At 35.4% G+C, this 22,341-nt stretch overlaps 1 protein-coding gene across 7 annotated transcripts in view; it reads right to left on the minus strand.

The window, feature by feature from the left end:
• The window catches only part of Ttbk2 (tau tubulin kinase 2), a 156,720-nt gene that overhangs the window by 94,922 nt on the left and 39,457 nt on the right, over window positions 1–22,341 (minus strand). For 3 of the 7 annotated variants that reach the window (XM_046460773.2, XM_046460776.2, XM_046460772.2), the window contains exons 2-3: window positions 15,916–16,051; window positions 9,649–9,796 (exon numbers count right to left, since the gene is read on the minus strand). In XM_046460773.2, coding sequence (XP_046316729.1) covers window positions 9,649–9,796; window positions 15,916–15,984 — 217 coding nt within the window. In that variant the 5' untranslated portion in view covers window positions 15,985–16,051. Of the gene's footprint in view, window positions 1–8,442; window positions 8,720–9,648; window positions 9,797–15,915; window positions 16,052–22,341 lie in introns of those variants that run through there. The other 4 variants (XM_058584727.1, XM_058584726.1, XM_046460775.2 and 1 more) reach the window with 4 other exon arrangements.

A 22,341-nucleotide genomic window follows, 5' to 3' on the forward strand; every position in this document is an offset into this window, starting at 1 on the left:
ATTGCCTGACTTGAATGTAAATTCTAATTTGAACAAGTCAATTGCCAAAAAACTATTTGTAGTGTTTTTGTTTGTTTCCTGTTTTTGTTTTTGTTTTGAGATGGATTATTGCTACTATTGCCCAGGATGATCTTGAATTCCTGGGTTTGAGAGATTCTCTGCCTTAGCCTCTGGAGTAAGCTGAGACACTACAGGTAGACATCATAGTGCCTGGGAAGAACATTTTTGAGAGAATGGGGAAAATTAAACACTAGTTAGATATTAGATGGTATTGAGAAATAACCTTTAGTTTTGTTAGGTTTTTAATACTACTGTGTGTATGCTATTTTAAAAGGACTAAAACTCCAAAAAGGGGGATCATCTAATGTAAACTGAGAATCTCAGATGATAATAATGTATCAATATTGGTTCATTACTATAACAAATGTATCATAATAATGATCATAATAATGTAATAAGGGGAAACAGTTGCACATGCCTCTAATCCCAATGGCTCAGGAGACTGAGGCAGGAGGATCAGAGGTTCAAAGCCAGTATCAGCAACAGCAAGGTGCTGAGCAACTCAGTGAGACCCTGTCTCTAAATTTAAAAAAATACAAAATAGGGCTGGTGATATGGCTCAGTGGTCAAGTGCCCCTAAGTTCAATCCCTGGTACCAAAAAAAAAAAAAAAAAAGGAGGGAAACAGTGGATGGGGGACTGGGTATGCAAGAACTCTGTTTCCTGCTCAATTTTTCTACAAAATCAAAACAATTCTAAAAAGTGAAGTGTATTAATTTAAAAATAAACTGGGAATATGGGCTTTTTCTCCAACATTTTCCATTATTAAAACTGATTAAACCTAATCCATTACTAAAACTGGTCACCTGAGGAGGAGATTTTACAGTCTATTACTTCACTTTTTTGTTGTTGTTGTTGCTGAATGATACTAGGGACTGATCTTAGGTATGTTCTACCTCTGAACTATATCCCCAAGCCTTTCTTGTTTTTTTTTAGACAGGGTCTCACTAAGATACCCAGGCTGGCCTCAAACTTGTGATCCTTTTGCCTTAGTCTCCTGAATCACTGGGATTACTGGTATGTGCCAATGCATCCAGCTACTATTTCACTTTTTAAACACCACTATAGTCCAAAATTTTCTAATGTTTAACATAAGCTATTTCTAATATGTTCCTATACCATTCTCTCCCTCCCTCCCTCTCTCCCCCGTCCTCTCTCTCTCAGCTAAAACATTCTATGCTCCAATAAATAAAATTGAAGGGATTCACAAAATCATCAATCATCAACTAAGCTCTCACAGGCAAAGTCTACCAAACTTTGATGTACCTCCAAACACCCCCACCTCAAACCTCATGAATTCCCTATATGGCTGGGAACACAACTCTAAAATAAATAACATTTATCTATTAAATAAAGATTTTCACTGAGAAAACTAAGGAGTCCTCATTTGTTAAACAGAGATACATATTGGAGAATTTACATACTATAGGGTAACCTGAATTTCTTTTAAAACATTTTTAAGCAAGATAGGAAAAAATGATGAAGGGGTAAGATGTAAATGCACCAAGACTGGTCAAATAGTGATACTTACTGAGCCTGAGTTTGGGGTACATGAATATTTATTTTATAATTCTATTTTTGTGTACATTTGAACTTTTTCATAATTTAAAAAAAAAAAAAACAAGGCAAAGGGACCTCTGGTTTCTATTTCTGCATGTAAGGAGCTCAGCAATTTCTACTCCATCCTAACAAGTAAAAAGTTGAACAAACTGAAAACTAGTATTCTAAGAAGAGAAATAAAAATCACAAGACAAACCACACCCCATTCCCAAAAATTGGAAAGACAGGCAGATTCAGAGACTCATACCAGAGCAGAAACCTCCACGAAAACAAGTGCTAGGATAGGGAAACCTGAGCTAAAATTGATGATGTTAAAAACTCCATGGATACCCAGTCATGGGGGACCCCAACACCTTTCCGTTTTACCTCCAGTAGAGCAATCAGGTTCTCATAGAAAATCCTGGGGAAATATTCCCTGATGCTTTCAATCAGGGGAGGAAATATGCAGAACACTCTTCTGCTGCCTTTTTTTTATTTTCCTTTTCTTTTTTACTGGGATTGCACCCAGAAGTGTTTAACTGAGCCACATCCATAATCCTTTTTTTTTAATTTTTATTTATTTATTTAATTTTTTTAGTTGTAGGTGAATACAATACCTTTATTTATTTATATGTGGTGCTGAGCATCGAACACGGGGCCTCTCACATACTAGGTGAGCTCTCTACTACTGAGCCACAACCCTAGCCCCCCCTTTTACTTTTCATTTTGAGACAGGGTCTTACTAGGTTGCTGCAAATACCATTTTTAGTACAAAGACATAAATTTAAAGCAAACTGGTAGAGAGTTATACTAAACTGAAAAGAAAATAGGAGTAACTATATTATTAGATAATTTTAGACATATATCAGATAATTTTCCTTATTATAAAGTCCATACTGTCTGAACGGACTTTATAATAAGGAAAATTATCTATAGTAAAGAACAGCATTACATAATGATAAAGGAGACAATTCTCCAAAAAGACATGTGGTATGTGTTTAACAACATTCAGAAACATGTATTCACCAAACAACAGAAGTTCAGTACAACTTCAAGGAAAAACAGTATCCTTCTATCAGAAACAGAAGATTGAGCAGGCAGAAAAATCTGTAAGAACATAGCTGAACTCTACACTACACCAATTAACTGGTAATAACTGACATCTATAGACTACTTCAAACAACAACAGTATTCTACAAAAATACATTCTTCTCACACTCACATAGGATATTTGTTAAGACAGATCACATTCCGAATCAAAAAGCAGTCCTTAACAAATTTAAAGTACATAAATCATAAAATGTCTACTTTCAGAACACAATGAAATTAAACTACAGAATAATAACAGATAACTTAAAAATTCTAAAATACATGAGGAATTAAACAAAATACTTCTAAAATAAAACATTTAAAAAGTTTAAAAACTTCTACATTAAATGAAAATAAAAACAATATATCAAAATTAGTGGGATGCAGTAAAACCAGTGTCTTAAGTGAAATTTATAGCACTACATGATACGTTGGAAAAGAAGAAAGATCCAAAATCAATAATCAAAATGTATACTTTAAGAAACTAGAAAATAAAGAGAAAAAAATCCAAAGGAATTTGAAGAAAAGGAAAAATAAAAATTAGCAGCAATCAATGGAATTGAAAACAGTAAATTAATAGGGACAGGGGAGACAACAAGGAAACCAAAAGCTGATTCTTTGAAAACCAGTAAATCTATAGTTGAGCAAAGAAAAGAGAGAGAGCAAATTATTAGTATCAGAAATGAAAGATGGTACATCTCTACAAATCATATAGACACGAAAAGGATAATAAACATCTCCATGCTCCCAAATTAAATAACCTGGATAAAACAGAAAAATTCCTTGAAAGACACAAACTGCCAAAATTCACACAAGAATAAACAAACACTATGCATATGTCTATATTTGTATCTATTAAAGAAGTTGAATCAATAATCTCCCCAAAAAGAAAACAACCAGTGTAGGTACTTTCATTGGTGAATACTACTACCAAATATTTAAGGAAGAAATTATTCCCCATTCTATTTCATTTTTTTATTTTGAGACAGTTGTTGAGGCTGGCCTCAAACTTGCAGTCCTTCTGCCTCAGCCTCCTGAGTATCCTGGGAGTACAGGCATGTGCCACCATGTCCAGCTTATTCCAATTCTCTAAATATCTTCCGTAAGATAGAAGCAGAGGGAATAGTGTTAGATGCCAGCAGATAACCTACTACTAAAATCAAATGAAGACAAATTACAAAAATGCTATAGAGCAATATCCCTCAGGCACTCAAATAAAAAATTCTAAAAATATATATTAGTAAATTGAAGCCATCAATAGATAAAACCAAGTGAGATTTATATCCCTAGTATGCAAGATGACCAAAATCCAGAACACTCACAATACCATATAAATGTCAACTAATGTAATCTATCACATCAACAAGCTAAAGAAAACTCACATATACATATCCATAGACACAGAAAAGGTATTTGGCAAATCCAAAGTCCATTTGTGATAAAAACTCTTAAAATAGAGATGAACTTTCTCCATTTGATTAAGAATATCTAGAAAAATCCTACAGGGAATATCGACTTTATGGTGAGAAACTACATACTTTCCTGCTAAGATCAGGAACAAAGATGTCTGTCCCCTCTTACTGTTTTTTTTTTCAACATCATACTATAAGGCCTAGTAATGAAATAAGACAAAAAGAAATAAAGAGTATACTGAATGGGATGGAAGAAATAAAACTGTCTTTGCAAATAATATTATTGTCCATGTAGAAAATCCAAAGGAATCAACAATAGAACTGGAACTAACAAGGATCTATATAACAAGATTGCAAGATACAGGTCAATGTATAAAAATCATAATAATCAGAACAGCATCATATTGGCAAAAGAATAGACAAATAAAAGAATGAAACAGAGAGCCCAGAAACAGATTCATATAAATATCAATTAATCTTTGACAAAGGAAAAGACAGTCTTTTTCATTAATGATGTTGGAACAACTGGAGATTAAAATGCAACAAAATACATCTAGACACAAACCTTACACTTTTTGCAAAAATTAACTCAAATAGATAATATATTTATATGTAAAATGAAAAACCCAAGAAAGATAATAACATAAGATAGCCTTGAATTTGGCATTGACTTTTTAAAAATATTTTTTTAGTTGTAGATGGACATAATATCTTTATTTTTATTTATTTATTTTTATGTGGTGCTGAGGATCAAACCCAGAACCTCACATATGCAAGGCAAGTGCTCTACCAGTGAGCTACAACCACAGCGTTTGGCATTGACTTTTTACATACAACATCAAAGGAACAATTCATGAAAGAAAACAATTCATCAAAATTAAAAATTTCTGCTCTGAGAAAGACAAAATAACATGACAAGCCATAGACTGGAAGAAAATATTTATAATAAAAGACTTATCTGATATAGGTCTGATATACAAACATTCAAAGAACTCTAAAATAAGAAAACAATTTCATTTAAAAATGGGCCAAAAGATTGAGTAAATTACATTATATGTATGAATATGACATAATGAATCCCACTATTATGTGTAATCATAATACACCAATAAAAAGAAATGAACCAGATTTTAACAGACACCTTACTTAAGAAGATACACAGATGCTGAGTACAGTGGCACATACCTATAATCCTGAGGCAGGATGATCATAGGTTTCAGGCTAGCCTCAGCAACTCAGAGAGAGACCCTGGCTCCAAAGGGATTAAGGATATAGTTCAGTGGTAAAGGGTGTCCTGAGTTCAATCCCCAGTACCAAAAGAAAAAAAAAAAGGAAGGTTGGGGTTGTACCTCAGTGGTAGAGCACTTATCTTGCATGCGCGAGGCACTGGGTTCAATCCTCAGTACCACATAAAAATAAATAAATAAAATAAAGCTATTGTGTCCATCCATAACTAAAAAAAAATATTTTTAAAAAGAGGGGAGGAGGAGAAAGGGAAGGAAGAGAAGGAGAAGAGGAAGATGAAGAGAAAGAAGAGCAGGAGGAGGAGGAAAATAATGAAAAGAGAGGAGGGAAAGGAGGAGGAGGAGGAGGAAGAACAAAAACAACAGATGGCAAATAATTATGTAAAAAAATGCTCAACATCATATATCATCAGGGAAATTAATACAATTAATACAACAAGATATCACTATATATAATCTATTAGATGACCAAAATCCAGAACACTCACAATACCAAATGCTAGTGATGACTTGAAGAAACAGCTACTCTCATTCATTGATAACTGCCAAATGCAGTTGTAGCCACTTGATGCAAAATGGTATAGCCACTTTGGAAGACAGTTTCACAGTTGCTTATGAAACTATATGTTTTCTTACTATCTAATCCAGCAATAGTGCTTCTTTTTTTAATATTTATTTTTTAGTTGTAGTTGGACACAATATCTTTATTTCACTTATTTATATTTATGTGGTGCTGAGGATCGAACCCAGGGTCTCACATGTGTGAGGCAAGTGCTCTACCGCTGAGACACAACCCCAGGCCACAATAGTGCTTCTTGATATTTACCCAAAAGAGCTGAAAACTTATGTCCACACAAAAACCTGCACATAAATGTTTACAATGGCTTTATTCATAATTGCCCAAATTTGAAAGCAACCAAGACATCCTTCAATAGTTAAATAAACCAGTACATCTAGATAATGGAATATTATTTGATACCAAAAGGAAATGAGCTATCAAGTCATAAAATGATGTGAAGGAAATTTAAATGCACATTACTAAGTGAACAAAGCCAATACCATACTATTACAGCTATATGAAACTCTGAAGAAGGTAAAACTATAGGGATCATAAAAAGATTAGTAGTAGCCAGGAGGAGAGAAAGAACAACAAAAAGAGCTCAGAGGATTTTTAGGGCAGTGAAAAAATATGTGTGTATGAATTCTTTATATTGTAATATACTATATTATCCACCCTTTTATATACACAATTGTCTAAACCCATAAAATGTACAATACAAAAGTAAACCCCACTGAGTAACCCAAAAGTTTTCTATAGTAAACTATGGATTTGAAGTGATAATGATATGTCAGTGTAGGTTCATCAATAGTAACAAATGCACTGCTCTGGTAGGGAATGTTGATAATGAGGGAGGCTGTGTATGACAGGGAAGGCAATATGTAGAATGTCTCTAAATGCATATATTTTTAAATTTTCCTGTGAACTTAAAACTGCTCAAATAAAGGGTTTAGAAAACCAGGAGGAAAATAATTTAAGGGGCTAGGGTTGTGGCTCAGTGATAAAGTGCTTGCCTAGCATGTGTGAGGCCCTGGGCTCAATTCTCAGCACCACATATGAATAAATAAAATGGTCCACTTACAACTAAAAACTATATATTTTAAAAAATAATTTATTTAATTTAATAATTTAATTTAATTGCCAGTATCAATTCAGGATTCTAGACATGTACCAAATTTTATTAAAACTAAAATGGAATTCCATTTTTTATATAGGTACTTATGGCTCCTGAGGTATTGTAGAATTACTAGTGATTCAAAGTCAAAGGACAGAAGTTGTTTAAATCTTGTAATAGTACTGCAAATAAAATTGGACTTATTAAAAAGAAAAACAGTCATGAATTGAGACACAGCATAAGAGATCATTAAAATGGATAAGTGACAATAAGTAGTATATCACTGTCAAACATTTACTTAAGGAAAAAAAAGACTTTAACAGAATACGGAGGCAATTATCCCCTTTGCACAGGATTTCAATGCAAAGAAACTGATAAAGGATGAAGATAATATAGTCACAAATGGAGAAAAAGAAGAAACACAACTAAATGGTTATGTAGAGATTTACCTCTGAACAATGATGTTACTAAACAGAAAAGCTGAACAAGTTTAAGGCTCCACTTATTAGGGACAATTTAGAGACTATCAACTTTGTATGGAACTATCAAACCTAAAAATAGGTGGTTTAGTTTAGAAACGATTAAAACACTCAACCACATTTGTAAAAACCAAGTAAAATTGAAGAGTTGAGCTTGATTCAATAAAGTATTGCAGGTTTCATCCAGAATGATTCAGAGAGATCCAAGAAACTAATCTGGTGAAGTAGCACAGGGAAGGTTCCCCAAAATAAAATACAGGATAAAATGGTAAGGACTTCATGGGATAGGGTCAACGAAAGAAAGATATTAATAATGAGAGATTTTCAGGAGCTGAGGAAATCCAGGCTGTTCAGTGCAGAAAAGACTGAAAAAAAAAAAAAAAAAGATAAATGAGAATGGATGGAATCTGAGAAAAGGCATAACATGAATTCTGAGAAAGGGGATTGATTTATTTAAAGGAGCAAGATTTAGGATCCAGGCTAAACTCATCATAAAATATCAAAAACTGAACATCAATTTAAGACAAACTAATCCTATAATAGAGGGTACCTCTATTCATATACTGTTTCCTTATACATTTTAATTCTTTAATTGGGGTCATTCAGTATTAAATCTCCATGCTGCTAGGAAAGCAAAAACAGTTCAGTCCCATAAAAATGTTCTCAAAAGAATCCAGATTCCAAAGCAATCTCAGTAAAAGGAAGATGTAAGGCATAAGTATGCAGAAGGCTTAAATTAAAAAGAGAACACACTCAAAGACTATCTCATTGAAATAGAGACCAGAAGATTAAAAAACCTATCCATTTTTGAAAAATGAAGAATTCTGAAGGATAGGGTATCATGTGGTTATAAGCAGATAGGAAAAAAAAAAACATTTTAGGTTGATAATAGGAAAAATAAAGTAGAAGTAAAGGAGAGCACTAATATCCAGTGGTCTCCAACTTACTTATAAAAGGCACTAATTGATCTTTAAGCTTTATTACATAAATCCTGAATAAAGTACAGCCAAAAGAAGCAGGAGAACCTCCTAAAGGGGCTGCAGAGCTGTCTCCTGCTTCACTGAAGCATCTCCTCAGGGTCAAACAAATCAAAGGTCAGTGAAGATAAACTGTCCAGGCCAAGCTGATGCTGGGAGTAGAACAAATATCCTGGGATCTGTGCACTTTTGAAAAGGGCTCCAGCTGCACCTGTTTGTGGCCTCAACATCACTGAGTTGAGAACAACTCAAGAGAAATAGGGAAAAGGAGAAAAGGGAGAAAAATTAAAAAAACATCTTTTTCTCTATTCTTTCTCCTCTAATTCTTTTTCTAGTAATGACAATGGATGCTAATCTATTTACTATCTTCCTGATTTGCCATGTTGTGGTAAAGCTAAGTTTAAACTAAATATAACTACTAAATAGATTTATAATTTTATTATGATCATACTCTAATCAACTGACCAAACTGGGAGAGAAACTTGTATAATCAGAAAGCTTAGGGCAAAATGAAATGATCATCTTTATTTAATTTTGATTCATATCAAACACTTTAATATTTGTAGTATCACAATGTTTCATTAAATAGTTATTACAAAGATGAACACAAACTAGCAATGATTTCAGGGTTTTATATGACTGTGACTAGACTGACATCAGAAAAAACTTATTTGACCTTGTAGTAAAAACATAGGGACCTGAGTAGTAAAGTGGACTTTCAAAGCTGAAAATGGCCAGAATTATACTCTGAAACTCAAGTAGTAAGAATACATAAAAGAGCAGTATATTCTTTTAAAACCATCCTGTAGTATGATTTGAAGTCAGCTTCCTTAATGTGATTTTTTAACATCCAAAGAAACCTCAGAGGTATTTTATGATTGATTTTTTTAATAAAGCAAATTTTACCACAGCAGATTTAGTACAATACTTTCTAAAGCAATAGTGACTCTGCTAAATTCACTCTCTCATCCTTACCTTGAAAAGGAATTCTCAAAATCCAATTAGTCTAAGCAATCACACATTTCTATTACTACTAACTGTGATAAAATTTTCAAGAAAAAAATTCTCAGCATGTTTATACCTAGCAGATACCAGAAAATGTAGTCAAGGTTCAAGAATACTAAACTATAAATTATCATACAAATTATAAATTGTGTATCATCCAAAGCAGCTTACCTTGTAGTTTTTTCAAAACAGCAACCTCCATTTTCAGAACTTGTTTTGGTTGTTGAGCTGATTCCACTTTCAGTGCAACATTTTCCCTGGTGAGCATGTCCAAGGCATCGTAAATTTCTCCAAAGCCCCCACCCCCAATTTTTCTCAACTGCACAGAAAATAAAATAAGAATAAACTCAAAATTATGAGAAGATTCTAACTGGGAACAAATTCAGATCTCTTATTTAGAAAAAATATATATAATTTAACAATCCCCATTTTATGATTAAATATTCAGTACTGTTAAATTAACTATGTATATGGCAAAAAGAAATCAAAAGCCTGAAAATAACATCAAAACCTTTTTCCAAGGGTCTTCCTCAAAAAGTAATGAAATTATTTCAGTCACAAACAATTTGAAAACTTGATCTATAGGCAGCAGCAGAAAAGTCACAAAAAATATAATATCTGAAAGAATCAACTTCCACAAATGCCACTCAGATTTATTATTTAAAAAAAAACTCTAAAACAGTCATCTGCACACTTTTTAAACCATAAAATCTTTTTGCCAATTGATATCTCACTTTGAACCAATCTAGTGTATGCGTACAGGGGAGGTCAGAAGATGGAGCCAGCACCCATCCCTCTCACCACTATTGACTCTTCTCTGAGGCAACTAACAGGCTCCACAAAGCAGGCAGAGAACTACTCTGAAGAATCCCAGAGTTATGCATCTACACATTCAAATAAGAGTAAGTTGTAATTGATTGAAGTACTTTCATGAAATATTTAATATTTTTCTAATAAGATGAAAAATTAACTGGGAAACATCATGATTTTGTATTGGTATCATAAACAATTTCTGATGAGCTAGAGACAACTAGACCTATAAGGTTCTAAAGAAAATGGAGTAGGTGATGTATTTCAAGTTAGATAGCATGAAATCAGTCATCTTCCATTTCTTGACCCTAGATCGTCTTTTCCTTATATTTTCAAATCCCTAGGATGTGATATAACACAGGAAGCCATCACCAGAAGCATGGGGTCTTAAATCCTAATCCCTCAAGAGGCCCCATGTCATGTCCTACTTATTTCTCCATTGAATTTTCATTGATTATTATACCTAGGCTAATTTCTTTCTCATCTGAATTTCTATGAGAATAATTTGTTTAGTCATGCAATTAATCATTTTATCAGTCCACACCTCAAAAATTATTATTATGTATTATTCTACTACTTTTTAACTCATGTTGCTTAACTTTCTATTGTCAATGTCCCACCCCACTATAGAAAAAGTTTCAAAGAGAGAGTCATTTATCTTACTTCTTTTAAGTCCTATAGCATTTGGAAAAGTCCCAGTTACATAGTTATTGCTTAATAACTATTTAATATTTTGCATGTTTGAGTCATAATTGATATTCATTTTGGTTTGATGTAAGGAAGGAAATATCTTGAGGAACTATAGGATGAGCTTGAGTTAAAAAATAAGCTTCAGAACTATTCAATTAAATATGTTGCTGTTTGTTGGGCCATGATTACTGCTTATGATTCTATATATTTTGTCCATTAAACAAAGCCTAGAGTAACTTGAAAAACTCAAAAATAAGCTGGACATAGTGGTGCACATCTGTAGTCCCAGCTGCTCAGAAGGATGGGGCAGGAGGAAAGAGTTCAGAAGTTCACAGCCAAACTGGTCAACATAATGAGACCCTGGCTCAAAACAATAACAAAATTCACAAATAGTTCCAAAGGGATGTCCTTCTAATTATGGATAGATGAGGGGGTGGCTTATTGTTTTACCTCACAAAACCTTACCAAATGACAGAATTTTTAAAAATAAAAAAATTAGACTTTAGTAAATGTTTTTGCCATTAGTTTATTCTTATATGCCACTTGAGTATAAATAAAGCATTAGTGAATAAGACAAACATTATTACCCTATATACATGTACTACACGACTAGTGTGGCTCTGCATCATGTACAGCTGTAGGAGTGAGAAGTTGTGCTCCATTTGTGTACAATGTGTCAACCTGCATTCTATTGTCATGTATAACTAATTAGAACAAATGAAAAAATAAAATAAATAAAGCATTAGTATTTTTTAAATTATCTTGACAAAACCCTAAGACATTATCAATGCTTCTGAGGCTAAGGGACAGAGGCAGTTTAGTAGATGGGGATACACAGATTAAAGATGACTACTACTGTATCTCTGTCCAATTCTTACTCTTCTTCAGTGTGAAGAAGGCCTTTCATATTAAAAAAGAAAATGTGACATTGCCATTCTCCCATCAAGAGATAGATTCTATTTTCCCACCTCCTTAAATCTGGGTGAATTTTGTAAGTGATTTAACCAACAAAACAGAGGAGAGGAACACTGTGCCAATTCTGAGGACAACCCTTAACTACCTAGTAGCTTCTGCTTCCTGTCTTTTGAAAACAAGTCACAATAAAAAAAAAAAAAAGGGTCTCTCAAAAATAGAAAGGAAACCCATAGAGTAGAGGAAGGGGACTGAGAGGGAGAAAGGAGAGTAAAAAGAGGTTTAGGGGGAAAAAAAATCAAATAAATTATGCAATGTCCATGCATGAATATACCACAATGAATTCCACTTTCATGTAAAATTATAATGCACTAATTTTAAAAAAATAATAGAAGGGACACCAGTAAAGTAGATGAAGGGGATCAGGGTGAGGAAGGAAAGGAGGGAAAAGGGAGGTACTGGGGAAGGAAAGTGATAGAATAATGTTATATGCACATATGAGTATGTCACAATGAACCCCACTATTATGTATTATAATGCACCAATAAAAACCATATTTTAAAAACACAGCTACAAAATAATGCATGTGACCATCTTTAGAAGTCACAGACATAGCCACATTCAGGCTCTGTGGTGCACGCCTATAATCCCAGCAGCTCAGGAGGCTGAGGCAGAAGGATCATGAGTTCAAAGCCAGCCTCAGCAACTTAGCAAGGTCCTAAGAAACTCAGTGAGATCCTGACTCTAAAGATGAAAAAAACATGGGCTGGGGCTGTAGCTCAATGGTATAGTGCCAGACTCACATGTATGAGGCACTGGGTTCAATCCTCAGCACCACCTAAAAATAAGTAAATAAAGATATTGTGTCCACCTACACCTAAAAAAAATAAAAATAAAATACAAAAAAGGGCTGGGGATGTGGCTCCATGGTTAAGTGTCCCTGGGTTAAATCCCAGATACCAAAAAAAAATCAGCCATAGGAAATTTCCTAGAAAATGAACCATGAGTGAGTGTGTAACTGATGTGATTCTGCAATTTGTATTTGGGGTAAAAATGGGAGTTCATAACCCAATTGAGTCAAATGTATGAAAGATGATATATCATGAGCTTTGTAATGTTTTGAACAACCAATAAAAAAAAAAAAAAAAGAAAGAAAATGAACCATGAAACTGGAGACAGTGGAAGAGCTAAGGATCCCAAAGGTACCAGAAGTGAGCATTTGGAAGTGGATCCTCCAACCCAACCAATCTTACTAGTGCCACATGACTAAAAAAGACAAACCACCCAAGCATACCGGTCCCTAATTTATAATCCACAAAATTGTAGTGGGGTAGGGAGCGGGAGCATGGGAGGAATAGATGAACTCTAGATAGGGCAGAGGGTTGGGAGGGAAAAGTTGGGGGGCAGGGGGTTAGCAAGAATGGTGGAATGTGATGAACATCATTATCCAAAGCACATGTATGAAGATACGAACTGGTGTCAACATACTTTATATACAACCAGAAATATGAAAAATTGTGCTGTATATGTGTAATAAGAATTATAATGCATTCCGCTGTCATTTTTTTAATAAATAAAAAAATTGTGAGCAAATAAAATGACTGTTTTAAATGTCTATGTTTTGATGTAGTTTGTTATATAACAATAAGTAACTGAAGTACCATCCTAATAATGAGCCTGTGCTGTTATTAAAAATGCCACTCTGGGGTTCCGGATATAGCTCAGTTGATAGAGTACTTGCCTCACATGCGCAAGGCCCTGGGTTCAATACCAGGCACAATTAAAAGAAATAAAATAAAAAGCCCCTCCTCCTTTCAAATTTGGGGGGATAAATTCCACAAATATATTAGCTCTCATTATCAGGAAAAGAGAGAGCCATGTAGGCATATCTTCACTTATTACCTTTTGATATGTCTACTGGAGCAGAGCCAATCCTATCATAGTACTTAGAACAATGCTAGGAACCGAAGCAACAATTACCAAATTTTGTAATCTCCCCACACCAGTCCATGATGATGACATGGTTCTTATATTTGGTGAAGCAAATTTTCAAAGCCTACTGATCTACCTAGTCAGTAAAACATCCTATAATATAGAAACAAAATTTTTACTGCCAAAAAAAGGCTGAGGATATAGCTCAGTAGTAGCACACATACTTTCCACGGGTGAGGACCTGTGTTCAAAACCCAGGAAAAAAAAATATTGCTAAAGGGTCTTTCCTTTTTCTATCTATTGACAAATTAAGGAAACCACTAAAATAGCTTTGTGAAACCTGCTAATGGAACAAAACTTTGGGCGACAAAAGACTAGACAGCAATAAAAATACTTAAATATACTGAAAACAAAAACAATTCCTTTAAAAAATAAAGTCTATTAGGATCATGTCAAAGGAATTCAGAAGACAACTTGAAGGATGTCCCCCTTAGTCAAATGGGACAATTTGAATATCTATAAGGACAACAACTATAATGGACTAAAATATATCAAATCTACAAATTCTTAACTATACTAAAAAACAAATTTCACTGGTAACTTTTGGAGTATGCTAGGGAACTAAGCAAAATAAGCAAGCATTGCTTTCCTAATCAAACAGCTGATGACAGAAATTTCTCTTTATAGGTATATTTCAACTAATAAATGAAAAAAAAAATGATAGAATATCAGCAATTTTCAATCCCCCCAAAAAAAATTTAATAGGTCTGAGCACAGTAGCTTTAATCCCAGCAACTCCAGAAGCTAAAGCAGGAGGATCACAAGTTCAAAACCAGACTCGACAATTTAACAAGGTCCTAATCAACTTAGCAAAAACCTGTCTCAAATGAAAAATAAAAAGGACTGGGGATATAGCTCAGTGGTAAAGCATCCCTGGTTTCAAACCCCAGTACCATCCCCCAAAAAAACAATGAACAGACCTAGGCAATACACATCAATAGCTACTAATATAACAAAATAGCCCTTCTAGTTAAAACTACATTATATCATTCATGAAAAAAATGGGGGTCCCACTTCAAGAAACAAACCTAACTCATATATAATCAGCCCTCTAAATACAATTACCAGTTTACATGAAATATTTGAGACAGAAAGACATATTAACATTGATGGAAGCAATGAGTAATATCCAAACCAATGTGAAATTCTGCATATAAATCACCTTGTTTCTTCGGTAAATTAATGTTAAGGAAAAGAGAGAGATACAGATAAAGAGAAATCTAGAAAATGAAAGAATAAGTACCACTTTCAATACCCAGACCTAATTTAGACCGTGATTCAATTTACCAAAAACAATTTACAAAAAAATAAGGGAAATGTGAAAACTGAAAGGCTATTCTTCGATATTAAGAAATTATTACTGGGGGCTGGAGATGTGGCTCAAGCGGTAGCGCGCTCGCCTGTTATGCGTGTGGCCTGGGTTCGATCCTCAGTACCACATACAAATAAAGATGTTGTGTCCGCCGAAAACTAAAGAATAAATAAGAAATTCTCTCTCTCTCTCTCTTTCTCTGCTCTCTCTCTTAAAAAAAAAAGAAATTATTACTTCTTTGGGTGTGATAATGGTAGTATGATTATGTTTTAAGAAAGAAGTCCTGATTTTTTAAATATACACACTAAAGCAAGTACAGAAATACTAAGGTTAAAGATTGTGTCAAAATACTCTGGAAGGAAGATGAAAGAGAACAATCAAGATGAACAACAAATACTTATAATTTTCCTTAATTAAAAGGAACATGCAGTTCACTGTACTTCCAAACACTGTATTTTTTTTTCATGTGTTCTTTCCTTAAGTACACTTTCATTTACCTTACTTAACATAGCTACTAGAAGTTAGGAAGATATAGTACTTTATGAAGAAAAACTAAGAATTCAAGTATAAACCGAACTTAATCATAACTGCTTTAGGCACAAAAACAATGTAGGTATTATTGCCTAATGAAATGGTATTTTTACCAAGATACCAAAATTGACCCCTATATGTACAAACAAACACACACACACACACACACACACCCCAAGAAGTACACTCACCACTTTCCATCTTTCTTTTACTAGGATTCCAACACTGAGGATATCCGGCTGCTCTCCTCCCCCACTCATTGCAAAACACTGATGTGGTAGAACAGCTACACAGGCATCTAGCTCCCAAGGATGGTTTCCATTTAACCTAAAACAAAAGAAATAGTAACATATCAGGGCTAATTAATCCACACAACATTTCAATATCAAGAAGGCTGGGGTTGTAGCTCAGTGGCAGAGCGCTTGCCTAGCATGTATGAGGCACTGGGTTCGATGTCTCAGCACTGCATATAAATAAATAAAATAAAGATCCATTGACAACTAAAAAAAAAGCACCAGTTGGGACTGCAAATTGGTGCAGCCAATTTGGAAAGCAGTATGGAGATTCCTTAGAAAGCTGGGAATGGAACCACCATTTGACCCAGCTATTCCCCTTCTTGGACTATACCCAAAAGACCTAAAAAGAGCATACAACAGGGACACAGCTACATCAATGTTCATAGCAGCACAATTCACAATAGCTAGACTGTGGAACCAACCTAGATGCCCTTCAATAGATGAATGGATAAAAAAAAAATGTGGCATTTATACACAATGGAATACTACTCAGCAGTAAAAAAATAACAAGATCATGGCATTTGCAGGGAAATGGATGGCATTAGAGCAGATTATGCTAAGTGAAGTTAGCCAATCCCTAAAAAACAAATGCCCAATGTCTTCTCTGATATAAGGGGTGTGACTCAAAATAGAGTAGGAGGAAGAGCTTGAGAAGAAGATTACCACTAAATAGGGAAGAGAGGTGGGAGGGAACAGGAGGGAGAAGGGGAATTGCACAGTAGATGGAAGGAGACCCTCATCGTTATACAAAATACATGTATGATGATGTGAGGGGGAAGAAAAAAAAGAGAGAGAAATGTGTCACAGTAGATTGGGTAGAGAGAAGTGATGGGAGGGGAGGGGAGGGGAGGGGAGGATAGGAAGGGCAGCAGAATACAATAGACACTAGTATTGCTGTATGTATATACGTGGCCATATAACCAATGTGATCCTGCAACCTGTACACGTGGAAAAATGAGAATTCATACCCCATTTGAATCAAATGTATGATATGTCAAGATCATTATATTAATAATATAATATATATCAATTAATTTAAAAAAAGCACCAGTCTTATACATTAAGTAGAAAGCCTTGTTGGAAAGGGGGGAAATGCCTCACAAAGTATTCCAAAAGTTAATGCATATCTTAAAAAGCACATTATTTTTTTACTATAGATTTCCAGACATTACAAAGACACTGTTACAACACAAACATTATTTACAATAACTGAGATTGCTAGACTAAAGAGCAAGCATGGGGTCGATGGCATTTGACCGAAATAGACCACTATCTTGAATGCAACATACTGTGAAAAAGACACAGTACCTAATCTACAACAGTTTATAGTTTGCTAGGTTGTAACACAGTTATCTTAACATCATTAGAGCTATTCATTTTTGTTCTTGTTGATAAACAGTATGCCTTTATTTTATTTGTTTTATTTTTATGGGATGCTGAAGATGGAACCCAATGCCTCACACCTGCTAAGCAAGCACTCTTTGTCACTCAACTACAGCCCCAGTCTGAGCTAATCATATTTTAATGTTACAAAATGCACTTAAATGAGAGCTAGAGATATAGCACAGTTGGCAGAGTGCTTGCTTCGCATACACAAGGCTCTGGGTTCAATCCCCAGCACCACACACACACACACTAAGAAAATGCACTTAAATGCACAGGAAATAAACATGAACACAGAAATGTACTTTTGGTCAAACAATGAAAGGAGAACAATAGTGAAAAGAATAGCATACCTGCAGAAAATGAAAAGATAGAAATACACAGCCTAAAGGAGATGAAAACTAAGCTAGTCTAGGAATTAGAGATTAATTAGAATGATTTTCAGGAAATATTGTTCAATAGAAAAAAGCAAGATGCAAGTAAAGGGTTTGTGGTATGCTTCCTTTTATGTAAAAGGAAAGTAAATGTTGAGTAAAATATTTGCTTTTATCCATTTATTTAATATATTTTATTTATTTATTTATTTTTATGTGGTGCTAAAGATCAAACCTAGTGCCTCATACATGCCAGGCCAGCACTCCACCATGAGCCACAACCCTAGCTCTATTTGCTTTTATTTTTAAAAAAGAAAAAAAAGTCAAAAACTGATGAAAATTATTCTCCCTAAGAGGATTAGGCAAACTTTTTCAGTAAAGGGATAGAAAACAAATATTTTAGGCTTCACAGGACCTATATATTCACTGTAATAGCTACTCAACTCCACCACTAAAACACAAAAAGAAGCCATAAAAAGCCTGGCAGTGGTGCACTCCTGAAATCCCAGCAACTTGGGAGGCTGAGGCAGGATTATAAATTTGAGACTAGCCTCAGCAACTTAACTACTCTTTCTCAAAATAAAAAGGACTGGGGGTGTGACTCAGTGGTAAAGCAACCCTGGGTTCAATTCCAGTACCAAAAATTTAAAAAAAAAAAAAAAAAAGCAAAAAACAATATGTAAACAAATAAGTTTACATTTGTGGGTGGGGGGGAGTGTGTGGGAGGTTGGTCAAATCTGATCTGCAAACTGTTATTTAACAACATTGACTCAACAGAAAGGGAGGGTAGGGAGAGGATGAAGAGTATTAAAGATGGAAGCCAAACGTGAATATACCTTGTAATACAGTTTTTATTTTGGAACTATGTAAATGTTTTGTATATGATAAAAAAAATCCCTATACTCCAAATTCAAAAAAACAATATAGGAAATGATCATGGAAACTGGATTTAAACATAGCTTGGTGGCACATGCCTGTAATTTCAGAGACTGGGGAGGCTGCAGCAGGAGAATCACAAGTTCAGGGCCAGCTTCAACAACTCAGCAAGACCTTGTCTCAAAATAAAAAATAAGGGCTGGGGATATTATTCAATAGAAGAGTTTTCCTAGGTTCAGTCCATAGTACCAGAAAATAAATAAACTAACCAACCAATCAAATAATGATAATAGCTTCGAAAGAATGATTAACATTCAGAAAGTCAACCAATCAATAACAGCCACACTTCATAACCACACTTGCATAATACAAGGTCATTCTATGCCTAAATTCTTCTGTCTTATCAATCCCTGAACACAATTCCCAAATCGAATACATTAGCAGTTTGCTTCATTCAGAAAAAGCATGCCCTACAGTCACAGCTATCTCTGCATAGCACACAATAAATTTACCATTTTGTTCAGATATTGAATAGTGACACCTGAAAAATAGTGAAAATGCAAAATTAAACCAAAAAAATTTTAAAAACACTAAAAATGGAAGGTGTAAAATTTCTAAAAATTTAAAATAAACCCAAACCCATTGCTTACCAAGTTTGTTCCATAATCACATAGAAAATAATTGTTTCAAGCGGCTTTAAAATACAGTATTTTGGCCAGGTGTTGTGGCACAGGCCTATAATCCCAGCAGTTTGAGAGGCTGAGACAGGAGGATCACACGTTCAAAGCAAGCCTCAGCAATTTAGCAAGACCCTAAGCAATTTAGTAAGACCCTGTCTCTAAATAAAATATAAAAAAGGGCTGAGGATGTGGCTCAATTGAACATGCCCCTACGTTCAATTTCTGGTACCTAAATAAATAAATAAAATATAGTATTTGATTGTACATCCCACTGGAAAATATCTTAGGAAATAAATGAACCATAAAGAAATCTTAAGGCTAGAGGGCATAGATCAGTAGTAAAATGCTTGCCTAGCAAGTGCGAGGCCCTAGGTTTGATTCCCAGGGGCTGCAAAAGAAAAAAGAGAAAGAAAACTTAAAAACTGCAGTTAGCAGAAGACGCCATCAAAAGCCTACCAACCAAGAAAAGCCCAGACAAATTCAAAGCTGAGTCCTACAAAATCTACAAAGAAGAATTAATATCATATTCCTCAAATTATTCTGTGAGATAAAAAAGGAAGGAACCCTTCCAAACTCATTCTACGAAGCTAGTATCACCCTGATACTAAATCAGGCAGACACACATCAAGGAAAGAAAATTTCAGACCAATATCCCTGATGAACATTGATGCAAAAATTGTTAATAAAATTCTGGCAAATCAGGCAGGGGCTGAGGTTGTGGCTCAGTGGCAGAGCATTTGCCTAGTATGTATGAGGCACTAGGGTTTGAGTCTCAGCACCACATAAAAATTAATAAAATAAAGGTCCATTAACAACTAGAAAATTTTTTTTTTAATTCTGGCAAATTGCATACAGAAACATATTTAAAAAATAGTGCACCATGGTCACATGGGGTTCATTCCAGCAATGCAAGGTTGGCTCAACATATGGAAATCAATAAATATAATTCATCACATCAATAGACTTAAAGATAAGTGTTGAGAGCCACAGCCAAAGGGGCCCCAGCAAACTTCCAGCTGCCAGCAAACTTCCAGCTGCTGGCTGATGATTGGCTCACAGCGGCCCCAGCAACATCTAGCTGATTGGCTCCTCTGCGGTGATGCTCATTGGGCTGTTTCCCTGCCCTTTCAGACCACGGAGCTGCTCATTGGGGGACATTTTTGGCTCCGCCCACATGACCCAGCCAATCGGCCTCAAGAGCAGGAGGATTGTGGGAGGTGGAGAGAAGCTGGTGTGGGAGAGAGAGGCTTGTGGAAAGCCGGTGGTGGCAGTTGAGGCTCTGAGGGTTTTTCCTGAGAGGCTGTTTTGTTTGGCGTGTGTGGTTCTAAAAATAAAGTTAGTTTCTTTTGACAAGTGGCTCCTGATTGTGCCCAGCCAGACTGCGGCATTTGGTGGCTCGCACGGGGAGCGACTGAGGGTAAGTGAAACTGCTCGCCCCTGAGGGCAGGGCGAGAGGATGGGTAGCCATTTTAAGATTCCTCTTTTATTTTGCTTCACTTTTAAGTTGCCTGTCCCTGGAGATGAGTGAGACGGAAGAAAAACCGCTCACATCTGAGGAAAAACTATTTACGTCTGAGGAACAGATAGGAAGGAGGCATCCCAGTAAAATCAAGAGCAGTCAGGGCATACGTTGATACAATACGGAAATGTAGCCCATGGCTTTTTAAGGAGGAGTTGTTAAATATATCACAATGGAACCATCATGGTGAAGATTTAAAAAGAATAGAAAAGAAAAGCCCAGGGACTCTGCCAGTTGGCACATTGCCATTGTGGACGTTCATATCTTGTTTGCTTAGTCCAAAGCCTTCAGTTCAGACAATGGTAGAGGAAGGAGAAGACATAATGATTCAAGTAAAAGAGAAGGTCTCTCAAGTTAGTCAGACAGAGGAAAAGATTCAAGTAAAAGAGAAGGCCTCTCAAGCTAGTCAGACAGAGACAGAAAGTGTAAAACAGAAAAAGCCATCAGGGGGAAAGTTACAACAGGAGACTGCTACTAACACCTTTCTATCACCAGAGGGTGTAAGTGTCCAGCCAACAGCACCACCTCTACAGGAGACTGCTACTAACACCTTTCTATCACCAGAGGGCGTAAGTGTCCAACCAACAGCGCCACCTCCATATGCTGGGAGGCCCCCAACCCCCGCAGTTGATAGTTGGGATCCTGAGACAAGATCTCAAATATTAACATGCCCTGTATTTGAGGCAGGAGGGCAGCGATTTTACCAAGTTTTAAATTTCAAAACAGTGAAGCAGCTAAAAGAGGCTGTAACAACCTATGGTCCTCAAGCACCCTTCACTGTAAGCATGGTCGAATCCATTAACAACTTGAACATGACGCCAGCAGATTGGGCTAATATGTGTAAAGCTGTGCTAAATGGAGGACAATACCTGTTATGGAAGGTTGCCAATGAGGAATTTTGCAAGGAGACGGCTAGGCGAAATGCAGCAGCTGGTTATCCTCAGAGAAATCTAGATATGTTGTTAGGAAAGGGACCTTATGAGGATCAGCAGCAACAAATTGCATATGATCCTGGCGTATACGCACAAATTGCTGCAGATGCAATTAAGGCATGGAAGACTTTACAAGGACATGGAGGTTTACAAGGTCAATTATCTAAGGTAATACAAGGAGCTAATGAACCTTATGCTGAATTTGTAGATAGGCTTATTCAAACAGCTACCAGAGTTTTTGGGAATACAGAACAAGCAATGCCATTACTAAAACACCTGGCTTATGAGCAAGCGAATCGTTGGTGCAGAGATATCATTAGACCATGGAAACATGAAGATTTAAACACATATATTAAATTATGTAGAGACATTAATGAACAAGAGCAAGTCGTGGCAGCTGCAGTAAAACAGGCTTTAGATGCCAGAGACATTAATGAACAAGGGCAAATTGTGGCAGCTGCAGTAAAACAGGCTTTAGATGCCAGGCCAAGAACATGCTATAATTGTGAACAAACAGGACATTTTAAAAGGAATTGTCCCATTGGAGGAGGGTTTAA

Source organism: Marmota monax, unplaced genomic scaffold (genome assembly GCF_021218885.2).
Source record: "Marmota monax isolate L192 unplaced genomic scaffold, Marmota_monax_Labrador192_F-V1.1 WCK01_AAM20220418_F8-fsc00001, whole genome shotgun sequence".
NCBI lineage: Eukaryota > Metazoa > Chordata > Mammalia > Rodentia > Sciuridae > Marmota > Marmota monax.